The sequence below is a fragment of the Festucalex cinctus genome, chromosome 7 (genome assembly GCF_051991245.1).
Source record: "Festucalex cinctus isolate MCC-2025b chromosome 7, RoL_Fcin_1.0, whole genome shotgun sequence".
In the NCBI taxonomy this organism is placed as follows: Eukaryota; Metazoa; Chordata; class Actinopteri; order Syngnathiformes; family Syngnathidae; genus Festucalex; species Festucalex cinctus.
The window spans coordinates 2790001-2809856 of NC_135417.1; the positions used below are offsets into that span (position 1 = coordinate 2790001).

The 19856-nt window shown below is 41.3% G+C and overlaps 2 protein-coding genes across 7 annotated transcripts in view; one reads left to right on the forward strand and one right to left on the reverse strand.

The window, feature by feature from the left end:
* The window catches only part of cgna (cingulin a), a 36556-nt gene that overhangs the window by 9006 nt on the left and 7694 nt on the right, over window positions 1-19856 (forward strand). Inside the window, exons 1-8 of one of the 6 annotated variants that reach the window (XM_077526356.1) lie at window positions 13026-13233; window positions 16473-16597; window positions 16939-17770; window positions 17860-17951; window positions 18758-18827; window positions 18898-19005; window positions 19428-19549; window positions 19736-19847. In XM_077526356.1, coding sequence (XP_077382482.1) covers window positions 16949-17770; window positions 17860-17951; window positions 18758-18827; window positions 18898-19005; window positions 19428-19549; window positions 19736-19847 — 1326 coding nt within the window. In that variant the 5' untranslated portion in view covers window positions 13026-13233; window positions 16473-16597; window positions 16939-16948. Of the gene's footprint in view, window positions 1-5101; window positions 5253-13025; window positions 13234-13409; window positions 13498-16472; window positions 16598-16938; window positions 17771-17859; window positions 17952-18757; window positions 18828-18897; window positions 19006-19427; window positions 19550-19735; window positions 19848-19856 lie in introns of those variants that run through there. The other 5 variants (XM_077526357.1, XM_077526355.1, XM_077526359.1 and 2 more) reach the window with 5 other exon arrangements.
* she (Src homology 2 domain containing E) lies at window positions 1826-12157 on the reverse strand. The gene is made up of 6 exons (XM_077526363.1): window positions 11268-12157; window positions 10722-10848; window positions 7343-7597; window positions 6818-7130; window positions 5052-5171; window positions 1826-3355 (listed from the first exon to the last, which is right to left on the reverse strand). Exons 1-6 carry the CDS (start codon window positions 11715-11717, stop codon window positions 3160-3162), a joined length of 1461 nt encoding a protein of 486 aa, XP_077382489.1. The 5' UTR covers window positions 11718-12157; the 3' UTR covers window positions 1826-3159.

The following is a 19856-nucleotide window of genomic DNA, read 5'->3' on the forward strand; positions in this document are numbered from 1 at the left end:
CCTTTACTTGCTACAACCAATCAGATCGATTCACTATCTGTAGGTGCAGTCTGAGAAGTGTGTGTGTTTCGCCGGATTATTACTTTCTGTTCTCTGTGCAACTCTCTTTGTTTCTCGTCTAGTCAAGTTTGTTCTATGCCTCTCGATGTGGATAAATAGTTCGAACCTTATTTGTGTCTGCGCTTTGGGATCCAACCTTCAGCACATGACAACACTAGCAACAACTCCAATCTGAGCACACTGTGCACATTCACTGGATTGAGGCCGGCGTACTAAATGTTACGGCCTACTCCCGTGGGGGGCCTCTTGTTTGCTGTGACCTACTTTGTGGCATTTAATTAGGCGGGCTGACCACAACGCATTACACAGATGGGAGGAGAGGTGATGCTCCGCGGTGTCTGTTGTTGTGTAACATCCGAGACCCGCCCGCGGGCTGCGGAAGAACGGCGGCCCTTGATGAGCGCCTGCCAACCTGATAGCAGAGCACGGTGAACATCTGACATATATTTGCTCGTCTTTGACCTCAAATTAGAGGCGCTCTACTCCAATTGTCAAGTCGGACTCGTTCCTGGCTGCGCTCTGACATCGCATGCCGCGTCGCCGTTGCCAAGTGCATCGCCACTGAAGTCACGGTTATTCATAGCTGCTTTTATATATCGCAGTCTGTCTCTCTCCTCCCTCCCTGAAGAGATGGCCCTACCTCACTCTCACTAATCGCCATGGCAACCTGGTAATCCCTCTCTCTCTTTTCTGCACACACACATGGATGCACACATTGCTGAGACAGTCATGCAAACCTGTGTTTACTTGTGTGTTGACATGAACACAGAGATGATTTTAAATGCCGCGAATATGCTTTCATGCTTGTGTTACTGTGTGTATGTTTCTGGTTATTACTGTGAGATACATTGCTATTAGTATTACCTCTCAAATGCACTACTGAAATTTTTACTGATAGGCATTACTGAAGCATTGTAAGCTCTTGAAATACTTGCATACACACTCCTGAAATGCACTACTGAAATTATTTTTGGCTTTCAGACTACTGAAACAATCTGTGATTACCACAAAGTGAAACGTTCCTAACAACACTACTGAAATGCTTTCGTTGACACTACTGAAATGCTCTCACTCGGTAATGTTTCCTGTCTTGCTTATGTACACGACAAAATTTCTCTCATACAGTACATTCAACTGAAGCATTCTCATGTATTGTTTTTACTCACTTACTCAAGTAAAGCAATTACATTTACTGAAAGGCTCTCATTAACTACTAAAACATTTGTATACGCTATACTAAAATGTTCTCACACATTACTGATTTTTTTGGGGGGGGACTCATACACACAACTGAGACACTCTTACCTAACAAAACATTTTTTTTCCAGCTACCTGTACATGTGTGAAACATTCACACAATACTAAAACTCTCGCACAACTATTACTTTTTTTGTGGTAACTTTTCAGTAGTGTAAATGAGTGTTTCACTCCTGTGAATGAGAGCATTTCATTATAATGAATGTGTTTTCAGAACAATTTAATGCAGTATATGAGTGAAGATTTTCAGTAGTGCATGTGACATTTTAGCAGTGAATGAGTGCAAGAAAATCAGTCTTGTGTATGAGAGCTTTTCAGTCGTCTGTGTGGGCTAAAAAAAAAAACATTAGTGGAAAAAAATGGTAGCGTATAACGGTGTTTCAGTAGGATACATGTAAAAAAAATGTGCGTATGTGAGAGGTAATCTTTAATTATGTCGCATTAAAGTATGTGCACATTCCAAAAGTATTTTTCTCCTTCGCTTGGCTTGTCTATTAATAACACAGTGTCAACAAACGCAACTTTATTTACTGGATACACGTTTACAACAAGAATATAAAGCATCCATCATGATTGGGGGCTGATAAAATACTCAGTCACTTCATGCATATGCCGTTAAAGGCAAAGATGGCCTGTGAGAGCATGTAAACTGGTCCAGCATTAAAAAAAAAAAAAAAAAAACTCCCAGCCCCCAAAAATTTAATCCACAAATGCCCAAAATATATAACAATAAACATGTCTTCCTAAATTTAGTATGGCCCTCAGCGCACTTTAAAAACAGAAACTAATAAAAAGTCATAGGAGGAGCTTTTTCATTACCAAAATGCCTAATATTCATATCATAGTCCCACATTTATTTGCACACCTCAGCATTCTTTGACAATTCTGCTGACTCGCAACATTATGAGCACCGTATCCTTGCCCACCCCCCTTCCCGCCCTCCAGCCTGCATTACCCTCCTTGCAAGGCATCTAATCACTACTAAAGCTCTTTCTCTTGACAAACAGATTGGCTGGCAAATGAGCCTCATTTTCAGGATGGATCAATAAGCTGACTGACAGCAGCGGATGGACGAATGGCTATACTCCAATCACTTGCATTGATCTTACAAAGCCAGCCTAATTGTCTGGCATTGCGCTTGATCGTGTCAGCACATCTGTGTTAAAGCATCTTAGTAAAGCCGACTGTAAAATTTGCAGCTTTAAGTTGCGATATGGCCGTTGTGGCCATGGCAATGTTGTAGCTCGTACAGATAGCGTTAGAAAAGGTGACATGTTTCCTCATATCTCCTTCCTCATTTCTACTTTTTTCCATCATAGAAACTTGGGGCGCTACCTAGCGAACCGCCAGGCTTCCCATTCTGATTTCCTCTGTTGGTCATTGTTATTTTTTTTTGTCCTCTTCCACAAAGTGGTACAAGAAACATAATTAACCTACGATGGGCCACGCATAAATATATTGGCCTATATATATTTTAGGGGTGTCAAAATGAGTGCATTAATTTTGAGTTAATTTAAAGTTCCTTTAATAACGCCACTAATTGTTTTTTTAACACGTGATTAATGAGCAGTATTAAATGTCATAATAATGCATATATTTGTGGAGACGGGGTCAAGTTGTATTTTCCAATTTGAATAGTGTGTAGAATTTCACAAGTTACTTCGTTAAAGATTAGATAGCTCTTAATATGAAAAGAAAAATGCACTGAGGTGTCCCGACTAATGTGTCACCTAATTGGCCTTCCCTTTTTCAAAACAATTCATGTCAGTCCACTCCTCTCAAATAAAAAGTTACAGAGGACATTCCTCAGCAGCACATCTCTCAGTACACGTATCCCGCGCGTTATAAATGTGATCTTTGCACGGCGTGCTGCAGGGTCATGTGCTCGGCCCCGGTGAAGGGAAGTCTGTGCGTGCGGTAGTGATGCACCAGCTCAGGAATGCTGGCGAAGATGCAGCTACTCTGATCCAGAGTGTATCCCAGGCCCTTGTTGCTCTTCGTTTGGGCCACGATGATATGCACGCAGCTCTGACTGGTCCTGACAAACGACAAGAAGGCAATGTTGTCAGCTCAAAGTGAAATACAGCGCAGCCGTAGTAGTGAAATATAACCCAGACTTGGATATGGGAATTTAAATCACTTGCTGTTATCTATCCCCGGCTAACTGATGGTGTGCAGTAGCGAAGGTTGAGTGGATGTGTAAAGGGGGTTAATGATGTGGACTCTCAAATGAATGAGCAGCGTATAACAAATGTGCACTGGGCCGCATGAACACACGCACGCCCACATAATGGCTCAGCTTTCAGGTTGGGTCAGGTCTGTGCTTATAGGTAGATTTACTCGCCAACTGCTCGTTTTACTCGCACATGAATGCCTTGAGCCTCTCGCACAGTGGACTGGACGGAAAAAAAAAATACAATACGCTAACCGATTGGTCCTCACATATATAACCAACTCGCTGAAACATAAAAACTGCGACTACTGCTGGTCTTATCGTGAAACGTGGCCTGCTAACTAATAAACGAACAAACACACAAAATACAGGACCCCGCATTTTTTTCTCAACTTTTATAAAATAAAATAATTTTCTTTCCTTGACATTTGTGTCACCATTAAATGTTTTCTGCCTCCCCAGAACCCAAAAGAGTGCAGTACTGTCATTTTCCCTCATCTCTGTGTTTTGTCACTTTTGTGATGGGAATTTTCAAATTTTTCTTTTTGCCATTTGTTTTGTTTTAATCGTTTCCCATCATCATGCATAAAATATGTAGTTGCTCCATGATGATTTTTTTCAACTTTCTTTTTCTTTTTCCATACACAAGTATATATGATTAAACTGTTGCGCTTTAAAAAAAAAAACAAAAAAAACAAAAACAAACACTCTGTTAACCAGGAAGTAACCTATTAGGCTAGCATACAGACGGACAATATAACAGTACCCTGCTTTTAAAAAAAAAAATGTATTATTATCATTATTATTATTATTATTATTATTAAATATACTGCAATTGGCTGGCAACCCGTCCAGGCTGTCCCCTGCCTACTGCCCAGAACCAGCTGAGATAGGCTCCAGCGAGCCTTGTGAGGAATAAGCCGTCAAGAAAATGGATGGATGGATATTAAATATATATTTTTACTTTTGTTCACAGCACTATTCTAGTTTTGTTCTATTGTGTTTGGTGGTTGTACTACTAAATGAGCCACTGGTAACATGAATGGGGTAACTCCATTTACATCTTGGTGATTTATATAGCAGCGATTACTTCCTCTGGCTACTTTACACTAGGGGTTGTTTACAGGTTGATTCCAAACAAGCGTCAAATCATACAATGTTTCCTGAAAGATGATAAATAACACCTTCTGAGTCTTCTATCAGTCTCTGGACCTCACTTCCTGGGATGTTTATGCGGAAGTGACACTTAGTTTTATGGGCGTGGCCATCTTGGAAATGAATTTTCACCCTGTTATTGCACTGATAGATCATGAAAAGGGCTAAGTGCAACCATAGGCTGCCCCCTATATGTCAAAATTGGAACTAAACCTTGATTTAGACCAGTATTCAACCGAAAAATATTCATTTTCTCTATTTATTTACCTCGACAAAATGGAGTTAGCCCAGTGCCCACACACAGTTCTCAGTGGCTCATATATGGTCATTGCAGTATTACTGAAACAGTAAATGAGGGCAAAGGAATTGTACTGCATGACACGTCCGCACACAGTCAGCCACTCACTTGAGAGCGATGGAGTACTTGCTGGTTCCTGATTCGCTGTCTCTCACCAGGAAGCTGGCTTCCCTGCAGCGCTGCAGCTGAGCCTCAGCCTGCTGCCGGCTCACGCTGCCATGGTACCAGCTTGGCCCAGGACGTGGACAAGACGCAGCGCGGCGACATATGGAGACAAAGTCAAGTGTCAAGAAGATGCTTAGAGTACAGGTGAGATTACTTCATATGGTGCATTAGAGTGTCACGGGCCTATTTGAGGTGGCAAAGTGACGAAACAGACAAATGGCTGCACAGAAGGTCCACAGAAGCCTATTAATTCACAATGTGGTGTTGACAGCAACTACAGGCTAGAGCCACATAAACAAACAAATAAACGGGCAAGCATGGCGCTTAGCGGGGAACAAAATGACATTCTGCTGCTACAAGAGAGGAACAAATGCTAACATGCTGCGAGCGTGTACCCCACCGGTTCCATTTCAATAGAAAGGCCATGCTTAATGAGATGGAGAGAAGCATTTTACACTTCAAGTCCCACCTAAATCAAGTGAACACACTCTTAGTGCGCCGCAATGGAACATCCACTTAGAACAGTGGTTTAGAAGGGATTTTACATCAACAAAACTGACAAAAGTGTTTTGTTAACATGATGTATAATCATTATACAGTGGTGCCTTGAGACTTGCAAGCAAAAATTTGAGATACAAACACTGTAAACATTCAGCCGTCTTCACAACGAGCAGCAGTTTAGCAGTACGGCTGAACAATGAATCAAATTCAAATCGGCACTGCAGAATAGTGAAATGCAATTTTGACATTTTCAAGGCTACAATTTGTGGGAGACATTGTACACGTTTTGTATTTAAAAACAACCACATAGCAGTGCCTTGAAGCCCCCTAGTTTAATGCTTACACATACTGGCTAATGAATAGCATCTACGTGGCAATATTATAACACTTTTAGCAACAAATATTTTGAACGCAAGTGATGGAGCAAATGTACAGTAGAAAGACATAATACCCACATGTACATACTCTTTATTCTGTGCAAAATGCAACTAATGTTGCTACAGCTTACTGAGTCACTTACAGTAGTTGTGAAACTCTTCTATGTTTGTTGTGGCCAAGTTGCACATACCAGAAAGAACCAAAATTAATTACACAAGATACACACACTGATGTTCTATTTCATTATATTGAATGAAGTACAATTAATTATTAAAGAATGCTAATATATATATTTTAGAGTTGTGTAAATTATTATTATTGTGTGACAAAGAAACACAACTGTTAACGCCAATGGCCAGTGTTATCTAACATAAGACTACTATAAAGCTTACAGTTTTTGACATTATTACTAATTCTAGTTCATTATTTTGATTTTGTAGTGTTCTTCCTTGTCTTGAATCAGATTTTGATCATTATAAGTATTTGTGTTCATATAATGTATATATCCTCTATATCAATTTCATTTATCATCCGTTATATCAGCTATTGGTCAGTATTTTGGGTATTGACCTGAGAAATCAGTCACAAAAAAAGAAAAAAAGATTAATCAATTTGATGTTAACTGAACTAAAGTTTTTTTTGTTTGTTTTGTATTTTGAGGCATATATTTCCACAAATTTTGGGGTGGATTCAAAATTATACCACGTTTTGGGCATATGCCAACATTCCTTCTGTGTTATAAATCTTATATTTATTTAAGCTGTGTGCTCATTGTGCTTTCCTCCACTAAATAGCCACTTTGAGAGATAAATATGAGTCTCCTGCCTCACCTCTGCTTGTCCAGTGGTAGGCCGGGGTCCACTTTGGCCGCCTCCCCATCCAGTGGGGCGTTGGGCGAGGTAGGAGAGGGAGGTTTGTTGGGGCTGGAAGAGGGTGAGAGTCTCAGGGTGGGGAACGACGGGGTGGAATTTGTTATCGGGGAAAGCTTGAGAATGGGCGAGGAGGGAAAAGAGGGCGAGGAGGAGGATGAGGATGAAGAGGTGGACACCAGTGTTTTGTGCGTCCAGTTCTTCTGCCTCAAAGTCTGCTGCTGCTGTTGGCGACCAATCTCTTTAGCAGAACAATCCACTGCCTCAAACTGAGCTGCAGGAAGCCACAGACACAATATCAATAAAACTCCATCAGCAAAGTCAACACATACGCAAAGAGTCATTCGACAGGATTGTTGAGCTTCCTGCGTAAAGCAAACAGATAGTCATGATAGGACAGCGGTGACATGACTGTACAAATAAAGACTATGACACCCTTCCTTCCACGACCGCCCGCCCAGCCTCGTCACCAGCGCGGCCGCCTACCCGACAGCGCTCGAACAATGTCCTCCTTCCTCCACTCCCAGGGCAGCTCGTACTCGGCGGCCGGACGGATGTCAGACTCCGGCCGCGTGACGGGGATCCACACGCCCTCGCTGTCGCCCTCCAGTCTGCCTTCGTACGGCGTGTCGTAGATGTTGGGCGGCGGGGGCCGGCCCTCCTCGCCCTTTGCCGCCGCCTGGCCTCGGTCAAGCAGCACGCACACTTTGAGGAGGTCCTTGGAGCCCCGGCGGCGAACCTCTGCAAAAACATCACAAGAGGTTTAGACTTGGCCTTGGCTGTCATCGCGACAGACTGTCACAAATCCAGTGAATGTGCACTGATGACTCCCCTGGTAGAATAGCATGCTGAAAAGAAAAAGAGCACAAAACGACATTTCAAAGAGCAAAAAAAGCACAAAAATTGTTTTAAAAAATTACAAAAAATAAATGAATAATAAAAATAACATTTATTGAGGATTCATACTATGAGAAAACATACATTGTGCATGCTAGATGTAAAATTATCAACTTCCCATTTCAAAAAGTTTCACAAAAAATTAAAATTAATTTTAAAAATGCTTTTAATCTTCGAAACTCAATTGATGAAAAAAAAATCCCGAAGTATAATAAATAAAAATTAATCTAAATTTTTTTTTAAAAGTTGGCTGTATAATTTAGTTTTATTTTATTTATTGTAATAAAAAGCATTTTTATTCTCATGTAAAAAAAAAAAAAAAATTAAACCATAATAAATGAATTTAAAACTTGCTTTATATTTTTTAGAATGTAATATATATTAGCATAGCAATATAAAAAGTCTACACACCACTGTTAAAATGTCAGTATTTGTAAAAAATAAAAATAAATAAATAAAAAAAATTAAAAAAAATATATAAAAATATATTAAATATATATTTTGCTACCACTTTTGAGTAGTCAACGATTGCAAGTACCAATACCACTTTTGATACATTGCACCCCCCCCCCCCCCACACACACACACAAAAAAAACAATACAAAAACAAAACAATGACCGATAATTTCATAGAAAGACCTGTACTCTATATCCCAATATATATTTTCCTAACATTGCATGAAATTAATTTTCTGTTTTTCCAAATTCTAGTTCCAGATCGTAAAACGGCCACAAAAGGGTAGCCAGCAACTACAGAACTTTAAAATAAGGCCAGGTATCGCGGCCTGATACCAATACATGGTATCGGACCTTGAGAATCTGTCTTTTTTGTTTTTGTTTTTGTTTTTTTGGCCTAATATATAAAAATACACAATGAATTTGTCTCTGCCATACTTAATTAAAAAAAAAAAAAAAAAAGTTGGGCAAACTCAAAATTTCAAGGCAACAGACTTAAAATTACATAAATAATTTCATTCCACAGCAAAGAAATGAGTTCACAGAACTGTCCTCAACTTCAAGATAAAAAATAAATAAAAAAAAATAAAGTAGAAAAGGTAAAAGCAACTGAGCAAATGTGCAGAGTTGCATATGTGTATGCTCAGTGACACTGCCAGTCTGAGAGGTAAAACTCCTCTTCAACGTTCAAGTGAGACGTGAGAATATTTCGGTCAAGAGATTTATGATTAGCCCTTGCAAACAAACACATCCCAAGTGATTCTGCGTGAACAAACACAGTCCAGGAGGCTCTTTGTGCTGGTGACAGAGATAAAAAGATCTACGGCATCCTGCACCGTGTCACAAGTCGGAATGTGACTTGTGTTTCTGTGCAGGCCGACAGGTAGCCTGTGTGTCTGCACTATTGTGAGAGCAAACAATGGAGGTACAGGAAGAAAAGGTCAGCGCTGCCTCGGATTGGATGGCCGAGCAGCCTACTTCCTGACTGCTGGGAAGTCATCGGGGGGGTTGCGGGTTGTTTTGGGGGTGGGCTGAAGGGATTGTTACATTCTGTTAACACGTTAAGTGTATGTATGCGCGTGGTGGGGGCAGCTTCCTATATCAAGAGAATTGGGTAAAGGAAACATAGGCAGGAGACAGGAAGTTGGAAGAGGAAGCTGCACCCATTGTCCCTTCACAACCCTGTTGCCATAGCAACCGCCAAAGGGGATGGAAGTCGGCATGCATGCAAGCCGGAGCTCCCATTTGGCACCAACTTACTTTTAAAAAAAACCTTTCACGCTGATGCCAAGTGGATTGAATCCAAGTATGCATAAAAGCTAATTAATCATCGACACACCTAATAAAAGGGATTGTTACATATGCTTATACTTGCCACATTTTAAAAGATACTGTATTAGATTCTGAAAAGCTATTAGCACCTTCTATAGTCAATACTTTGCTGGCACACAATCGTGTAGTATGTGCTCGTTATTTGTCGATGCCAAAACATCTTGCGTATTTCTCGTGTTTTTACAGAGTATTTTCAATGTTTTTGTTATAATAAAATGTGATTGTTCTACTCAACTGTGAATATCTAATATTTAAAAATGTACAAATGTAAACTAAAATATTCTGCCTTTCATATCCTTTTCCATATTTGAAGAATTTATGATGATCATTTTTATCTGTCGAGCTCACTTCGAATTCATAGTTTGACACTTTGAAAATTCTTATTTGGGTTGCATTATTTGTGTTAGAACACTCTCAAAAGCACTTAATTGCATTTTTGTATCAGATTACATACATTGTTTTCACCTTTCTGTGGCATTTGCCCTCCTCAGCGGGTCCTCTGTTTACGTGCATCCTGATCAACGAGTGATATAGCCGACATACCATATCAAGCCACAATGTCAAAACCAGTACTGGTCCGTATATTTATGATTATTTCATATTTAGCATCTTTATAAACACAAATTTATCCATGGCAATAAATATGTATTAATATCACTAAAATAGAGGCCCTTCATTGCCGCCATTTTGTGGTCCCGCTGTCGCTGGTATTATTATTTAAGGCTAGTAGCGCTAGGGCTAGCCGATGCTAGCAACATGAGGCTAACGCCGAGTCATGCCCCTTTATCCAGTTGTTGTTATTATTATTATTATTATTATTATTATTATTATTATTATTATTATTATTATTATTATTATTATTGTTATGTTTCTGTGATGCGGTCCAAATATGAAAATTGACTAGGGCCATTTTCGGCAGCTAAAAATGTTTGGTGACATGACCCTGCACAGTAAGCTAGTAGTTAGCATTAGTAAGTAGTATTTTAGTTAGTTAGTATTTTCTAGGTCCATCTGCTTCCTCCCAACATGCTAAAAAAATTTACATGTTGTCCATGTCCATGCGTGTACTTTGCAGCTTCCCCTCTTGGATCAATTAGTTATTTGAATACAGTTGGCTCTCCATGACAGTTTTACAATAAAAAAAGAACCAATAGTGGAAGACGTGATTATTCGATCTTACCTGTGATGATCACCTGGGCGTCATAAGGCTCCATGTAACCATCATTCACTCCAGCTCGCTCCGCCTCCCTCTGTTCTTTGGTTTTCTCCGCATCGAAAGGATCTGCGTAGTCCTCGAGGATAATCAGCTGGGGAACACAAAGACAAGAAGCAGATAAGATAAAAGATAAGCGCACGACTTGTTTGTGTGTGTTGGTGGTGGGCGAGTCAGCGATTGTCTGACTAGAGGGACAAGCGGAAATAATGGCGCAAAGAGGTCAGAGTATTATTTGATGTGACACAATGAAGGGTTCACTACATTGTTTTCCTTTGCTGGGGATGGAAATTGGATACAGGGCTCACCATGGGAACGGGAATGCAATGGAAGCTAATGTGGAACACAATTAACTAGTTCTGATTTCAAACTTTCTCACAGGAAATACTGTTAAAGTAAATCATGTGTGGTCAAGAACTGCCACCATCATAAAAACTTATTTGATTGACATCAAATACATTAGTCTGAATCCAACAAGTTAAAATTTCCCAACTTAAAATGAAATGTACTCACTGTTGTTTTGATGGCAGAGCGTCCACTGTCATTGTCTGTTTTTATCTGCTCACTTTTCCCGTTCAGTTTGGGGGTCTTCTCCTGCTTGTCCACTTTGATCATCCTGCTGATGTAAGCCTGAGCCAGGCTGGTGGTTCTCGCCTGAGCCTTCTCCTCGGGCGCCTCCACCTTGGAGGAGTTCTTCCTATTTTTCCCAGGCGCCAGAGTTTCCCACACGGTTCCACCTGCAGAACCCGTGTTGTGGTTACGGCCCAACTCCGTGGCCGAATTCTTCCTATTTCTCCCTGCCAGCAAAGCAGCCACTCCGTTATCTTTACGCGGAGTTCCCTTCAGACTGTCGCGGGAGAATGAAGGTTTGTGTCGTGTTTGTGAGCCTGATTCGGAGGCCGAGCGGACTCGTTCGTTGCCGTTCTTCAGGTTGATGGGGAAGTCTCTGAACCATTTTGCCATAATTGCCAAACTAATGCCAAATCGCGCCTCGACAACTTGACTTATTTGAAGTGGCACCAACTTTACGCACGCATTACGCACGGCTCAGCAACAGCTGCAACGCGTTGAACCGAAATTTGCTTACTTTCTTGTTTTATATGACGCGACTTTCTAATGCTGACCTGCACTCGCGGCGTTCGATGCAAGCTCCCTGTCCGCCAGATGGATGCTCCTCCTGGTGCGTCTTGGGTGGCATCGACCGGTTATTTGGGCCCTCACCTGCCCAACTAACAACTATCCCCTAAGCTTGAAGAGAAGTCGTTCCAGAGCGAACACTCGAAAAAACTGGAAGATTTTCCTGGAACCAAGTGAAGAGCCCATTACCGGTACGTGATAGTCAACGTCCAGCTTATCCAGCACAGTAAAATGAGTAAAGTGACGAGGAAAGTTGTGCGAAGACTTTTTGGGAAGTCCTTTTTTTTTTAAATGGGGGACGTGGCTAACGAGTGGGCGGGGCTGACTAACGCATAAGAGTGTCAGACTTTTGGTGCTAAAATACTTGCAAATAGACAATTTGCACAATCACTGGCTAATGACGTCCATATAAGATTTAAAAAAAATAAGAATAAAAACCGGAATAGCTCAAATCTTTAGTTTTGGTTGACACTGCACGTGATTGATATTCTGATTTAACAATACGTTTATAATTATTATTAGTTTGTATTGTAGAACTGCATATTAACGAGCTGTTGTCAATAATTTGTTTGTATCATGCAGCAAAACGGGGTAATCAAAATACTACAAAAGGTTTATGAATACGAATATAGGTTGAGGTAATCAGGAACTTTTAAAGTGAAATTACAGTTATTGCACGACAGTTTCATTTACATGTAATAATCGTGATTCTTTTTTAATTTTTAAAATATTTTTTGGTACAATATTTTTTGGTACAATATATATATATATTTTTTGGTGAAACTGGAACAAAACCTCAGTTGCGGACGCCTTGAATGAGAACGTGCGTGTGCTGGTTTGAACGTAGACAAAGTAAATAATTGCGCCATCTTCTGGTTAAAAATGGGAAACTAACAGGGTTTGTATTTATTCATCTTGCACTTAATTGTCTCGAAAACTGATTGTCTTTATTTTAGGTTTATTGCTCTTGCAGGAAATTACTCACAAGTGTTCCTGTTAATGTAAAAGTCAGAGTACTGTACTGTATTATAAATCAGGTCAACTGATGATTGACTTCGAGATTTAGCCAATAGAAGATACGGCCTTCATCCAGAGTCCCGCCTACTTCTTTTGCCGCTCGACCAATCAGATCTCTTCTTCCGGAGAGGCTGGGCGGGCTCGTTCCATCCCAGAAGAAGGTAACAGGTTGCTCCCGACGCCGCACAATGAACTTCTTTCAATGTCAATTTCCGATTCTTTCCTGCGTGTTTTCGGATGCGAGACCGTGAAAATACACTCCATATTCAACTGGGAAAGCGATAGCAGTGACGCGGACAAGCAGGGAACGCGGCAGGAGTACGAGGTAACTTTTTTTTTTTTCCTTCCTTTTTTTATGCGGTGACGTTCATCGTTGTCAGACAGTAAAGCAGACGAGCTGTCAAGACTCGTCACTTTTTTCACTTGGACTCATTTTCTTCTCCTCTAACTCATTTTCTATAATGTGGAGACGGAGTCTATTTAAAGTGATTAATTGTCGTTTTTTTTTTTTTTTTATGATAACGCCATTTGAATAGTTAGAACAATGATTGACCCCGCTTGGACACATTTCTCTGTCAAGTCAGCTCAGGTTTGTAATATATATTTGGTGTGTGACTTATTTTAATTGCGTCAAAACAGTTTTAAAACATTCAAAGAAGACAATAATAGCATTTGGAAGGAGGCATCTAGAAGTAGTAAGCTGATCACCTGTTGTCTCTTGGGCATTGATGAGGGGTTAAAAACAAACAAAAAAACACACACACTAGACTAGACAATGTGTAAGTTGTTTAAATACCTATTTGGGGCAGCCATTTTGTAGTCTATAGTCCATATTATACAATTAACCATGGCACCAGTGAGTGGGGACAATCATGGCATGGTGGTATTTAGTATTTCTGGATATGGTGATAAGAGTCCCTATGGTTATCAGCAGGTGTTTAAGTAGTCAAGTAGGCAGATCAAGCTCAGTCTCATAAATCTATCTTATACACATGAGAGACGTTTTTGAGAGAGTATGAGGGGAATGTGGGAAAGAGGAGAATGTGTGTTTGTCTAAAATTGTGTCATTTGTGTACTTAGTTACATTGAAGTGCCCTCTATTTGTGCCACTGACTGTATTTAACATGGATGAATGGTTGTTTGTTGTGGACGACAAAATGGAGAGAGGCACGTTTGCAACAGAGAGTGATTATCTTTATACAAGTGCATTTTTGTCATCATTAAACATTCAAATATTGATCCGAGTGCTCCTATTGATTGAAGGGTGTCATTCTAAACTTTCCGCACTTCTGGCAGGTGACTCATTGACGTGACGTTTCCAGCGCGCCACAAAACAATGCTGTGGTTTCGCTTAGCTCCGCACCTCTTTTTTTTTTTTTTTTTTTTTTAATCACACAATAAAATTTTACTCTGTATTAAACCAAGAAGAATGTGTCAAAGTTCAGTTGGAGAGTTTGAGAAGAGAGACTGGTTCAGTGAGCATCAGCATTTTTAAATTAGGCCTTTCGTAGACTTTTTGCAACATTTATCTGTAAAGCTGCTCTGCTGTCTCACAGAACGTCAGCATACCTCACAGCAGTTCGGACTCCAGTTAAGTGAGTATCAAAGAATTCAGGCTAAAGGTGCGTTTTGCTTTTTATTTGGCTTTTCCATCCATCCATTCATTCTATTTCGCTTTTCTGGCGTCGAGTCGTGTGGGCAGCAGTTGAAGTAGGGAAGCCCAGACTTCCCTCTGCCCAGTAGGGCTGAACAATTTTGAAAAATGTAATGTAATTGTGTCCAAACTAGTGTGACATGAACATAAATCAGTAAATCATAATCCAGATTACCACAATAATGCAATCAAATCTGTGGCTTTATCACTTCAACTTTTTATGTTCCATCAAACAATATGTAAACGTGGGCCTCACATCTTAAGCATTGAGTACTTGACATTACAGCATGGCTCCAAAATTGCATCACAGTTCAGTTTATCGTCTCTGAAATTTCATTTGAGCTGACCTTATTATTGGAGTCTGAATGTTTTGTAAAAGCCTTACGATACATACAGTATATGATATCCTACAGAACTGGATAATGCTCCAGAACATACATTGTGGTTGTTTGGTTTAGTCTGAAAATGAGGGAATTGCAAACAAAGACTCCCAGTTGTCGCCATCATAGTCCACGGAAGAAAAGGGAATGAACAAGTACGAGAGGGGAGGGGAGGCATCTCTTGTTTTGTCATTCTCAGAATTACTGCCCTTGTTTTCCGCCCCACATCAGATGGACAATAAGATGAGTCCACAAATCGCCCTTGTCCCTGTCTGAGCTGCTTCTCAGTGTCATAGATTGGATGATGAGCAGATATGAAGTGTCATCACTGCATTTTGAACTTTTAACACATAACTCTAACATCATGGGAGCATCACGGCCCGATTGGCAGCTCACGTTCTGTCTTCTGATGTATCTTTATTCCATTGGTCAGCGTTCGATAGTGTTTGTTCGACCTTGCTGCAAAGACAGACCGGCTGCAGAATTCGTGCTCGGCTGCACAAATGCGATGCGACGCTGCTTCCTCTGCAGCTCCCAGAGGGCGGAAAAGAAATCGACTAACTGTGCACTAAATGTGATGATACAAAGTCACACCACAACCACTTAGATATTCTCAAAGGTCTTTCGTGCATTTTCTCAATTCCCCATAAAACTTTCTCTAAAGTTATGCAACGTTCACAGTTTTCACTTTATAATTGGACGCCATGACTCTTTAGTCGTTCTGCTTTCTCTTGGAACCTAAGTGTCAGATTCAGATCTTTTTAGTATTAAAATGCATTTTCAAGTGACCCATATCTCATATCACTGTTTATATTTAATGAAAGCATTCCTTATTTGCCTTATTTTACCGTGTGGACACAAAAAAATTAAACGGGGATGAATTGGCCCAAACCCTACATGTGACAACACTGTCAGTGTTTTGCCCTCATTCACATTCCAAGAGTTGCATTAAAAAGTAAAAATGTGTTTTTGTGTAAGCATGCTGTAGCAGACAGCTGTGTGTGCCAAACAGCGATGTGATTGTTACTTCTTGTTGTGACTTGGCTCTGTGAGAGAAACGGAGTATTGAACACAGAAACCTTCAACTCGAAGTTGATAAATCTCTGAACCCACTTTGGGTCTTTTACCTTGAAAGAGGGAGTGGAAGGTAGTGAGTTTCGAGGTCACCCAGGAAGTGCTTTAAAATGATTTAGCCATTTGTTTTAACACAGAGAGGAGATCACAAGAGTTGCCTAGCATGAGTCTTGCATGATCAGTCAGTATAAGACTCGGCATGCCCGCGTGAAGACTTTGTAAACCTTCTAAGTAACACTCACATTGCATCAAGTACAGTTCATTCATGTGAAGTGTGTAGAGATGTAAGGAAATTGAAAAGTGGTAGAGCAGCAAAGGGAAAGAGTTTACATTGGTTGTCTGGAAAGGAGGTCTAAAGAGACAGATTGCTAAAGTATGTGGCCTAGTTGCTCTGCTCAGGCGAAAGTGATACATGGGTGTGTGTGTGTGTGTGTGTGTGTGTGTGTGTGCTTTCAGGTTAATCACTAATGCGGCGCACCGAGGACAAAGTCCACACAAGCGTTACTGTGTTTGAAACTTGTATCCTTTAGCTGCTGTTTGTCAGGCAAAGTTTGGACTTCTCAGGGTTGTTGGAAGACGAGGTATTGTTTGGTATTTTGATTTGCACAGTTGAGGGATTTATTGCAAAGCTGTTGAGCTCAAGACTTGAATGCAAAAAGGGACCGGGGAAAATTTGTTTTTATTGTTTAATCACTTGCTCTCACAACATGTTGCCACTGTATCGTTAACATTCTTAACTGTCATAAATGTAAAAAGTAGTGGTTCCATTGTGCTGTACTGTCATTTATTGTAAAATTAGATTTTAAGTGGCTAATCATGTAATTCAGATGTTTTCTCCTTCATTTAATATATCTGTAGATAATCTAAATCCTATAATCTGGTTTCAATGAAGAGTTCACATTTTATCTGCTTTTCACTCCAGTGTTGACATCATGAATACATCATCCTCTGGGCAGAGGACTCCGGTGGACCACGGCGTCCAGATCCGCTTCATCAATGACCTGCATGACCCCCGAGGATTAGGAGCTGGCCAGTCTGGGTCTCAAGCCAAGCCCAAGTCTCAGACCTCCTCCAAGTATGGCGTGGCGGTCCGGGTGCAGGGCATCGCCGGCCAGCCGTACGTTGTCCTGAAAGACGGCAAAAAGGGGGACTCCTACGGAGTTCAGCTCAGGACTCAGTCTAATTCTGGCTACAGTAGCCTTCCGCGCAGGAGGGAGAAGGGCGAGCTCGCAGTACAGGGGGCAGATGATGGAGGGGGGCTACGTCGGGCCCAATCCCACGGATCACTCCTGGACAGAGACGGGGAGGGAGGGGCTGGCGATCAGGATTTTCAGCTGTCTCGACCTCCAGGAGATGGAAAATCCGGCAGCTATGGCAACCTGGACAGCGGGCTGGGCGTACGAGGAGAAAGAGAACCGGCTCACAATATGTGGGACGGTTCCTATAAGGCAAAAGTGAACGGCTCAGTGGGTTCACTGAATGAGAGACGGCACTTTACAAGCCCGCCTCAGCAGGGACCCGCTGTCAACCACTTGGTAAACAGGTTTGACAACGGTAGAAGCGGAGGTCAGCAGCAAGGCTTATCGCCTTCCCAGGATGCTCGAGGTGCGCACGCGCGCGCCACAACCAACCACTATGTTTCGCCCTCGTCCTCAGTTCACAGCAGCCCGGGACGCAACCAGAACGCTGCCACCAGCGCGCCCGCACACTCGGCTCATCAGCAGCGATATGTTGCCGTGGAGACAGAGCCACGAGTAAGAATGACTTTTATTCGAGGGGCTGTACTTTTCAGTCGCTCCCGGACTCCTCATTTCAAGAATGGTTTTCTTCTCTTTGTCTTAAGGTTACCCCTGACCTTTTGCTAGACCAGAGTGCAGAGATGAGCAGGGAGGAGGAGCAGATCATGCAGACCATATATAGCATCCTCAGAGAAGGGTACGCACTACACACCTTCTTGTATACGAAATCCTTTTCTTCTCTTATAAATTATTATATTCAGGCTATAAAATGATATTGCAGTGTAATGCAAGTATATATCGATTCTTCCTTTTTTTTCTTCCTTCTTTCTATCATCCTTCATTGTTGTTTTCTTCCTTCATCCAGCCATCTTTCTTTCCATCCTTCCTTCCACACATCCTTAGCTATATCATTATTTGCTTCCATCCATCTTTTCTGAAATTCACCTCTCTCACTTCACTACTTTCAGCATTCTGTCATCTTTCCTTTCCTCAATACTTCCTATCATCCGTCAACCTTTCCTTCCATCTATCCTTCCAACCTTACGTCCATATCTTCCTTCTTTCCATCCAGCCTTCCATCCTGGTTTCTCCTCATCCTTCAATTCGCTGCTCAATTCTTCCAAGTTCCTACCCTGCATCCTTCAATCCTTTCATCCATCCAAATGGAAAACATTATTTCCCCACATTCTCACCCTGCCTTCATCATCCTTCAAACCTTCCCTCCTTTCATTTGTCATTCAAGTCTTTCTTCCTCCCATCCTCCATTCCTTCCATCCTACTATCCATGTCACCTTCCTTCCTTCATGTTTTCTCTTCTTTCTCTTAGTGCTGCTCTCTCTTGAGCATTCTTTTCTTTGTTTTTCTTTGCTTCTCTTTCTCTCTTCCCTCCTGCCCTTCTCTCTCTCTTTTTTTCCAGTTTGGATGTCTTAGACAATTTTGTTGTTGTTTACTAAATATGAAATATCTTTCTTTGCTTTGCTCTCTCTTCTTTCTCTTCCTCAGGAGCAAGGAGACCGATGTTGCCATCAAGCACAAAGTCAAAATAATCTGTCAGAGGATTCAAAACCTTCAGGTCTGCTTTTATCAGATTGCTGCTTATACACTTCTGTTACTCTGCTTAAAGAGTAAGCATTTCCTCACAGATTTGTCTTCATCAGCATAAAGAAGCGCCCTTGGACTTGATTAGAGAAAAGAGGGAGCTTGAGAGGAAGGTGGCGGAGCTGCAGAGTGCCATGCAGGAGAACCAAAGGGTTGGTGAAGCACACACTCTCAGACACGCATGCAGATCTCCTTGAAATACCAACACCAGCTCAGAAATGAATGACGTTTTGAGTGGGATTCCACTTTAAATGTTTATGCCTTTTGAACAATCAGGAGGCCTTGGTATACTGTGGAGTGTGCTTCAAATTAATCCTCGGATTAATCCTTGAAATCCTCTGTGTTGGTCAGAGGTGCACACACACAAGAATGTAACTTCAGTAATGACTCATTACATATTGTCTTAAGGAAGTTGGGAGGTTCTTAATCTCTACTAGCCCATAATAACTTAATCCCAGTTGCGTATTGATCTTTGGGTAATTGCCAGCAGCTTTAACATTTGTTATACGCTTATTGTTTACGCTTGGATGCCATCTTGGTCCGCTGTTCATTAATTTATCATCTCTGCTTGCAGGGCTCCCTTAACCGATCCGATAAAGCTTTGAAAGATGAGCTGGACTCCTGTTTGGAGGCAAATATGCAACTGGAGGAAACTCTGGCACGGAAGAAGAAAGAACTCAATGAAACCCAGTCTGAGTGAGGAACATAATATTCGCACACACTTACACGGAGTGAGGAGTTGAGGGGGTGGCGCTTTACAAATAGTTGATGCCACCATTTGTCGTGTTATACATCTTTAGCACAAAACACACTAGACATATCATCTGTAAATCTGCAGATTATGATGGAGTTGAAATAGAAAATGTCTCTCTCCCCTTGCAGACTGACTCAGCTGCGCATAGAAAGAGAGAATGCCGAGGGTCGTGCCAGAGCGATGGAGGACCAGCTGGCCGAGCTCCAAGATGAACTGAGAAGAGAAAATGATAACAAGACGGTACAACAA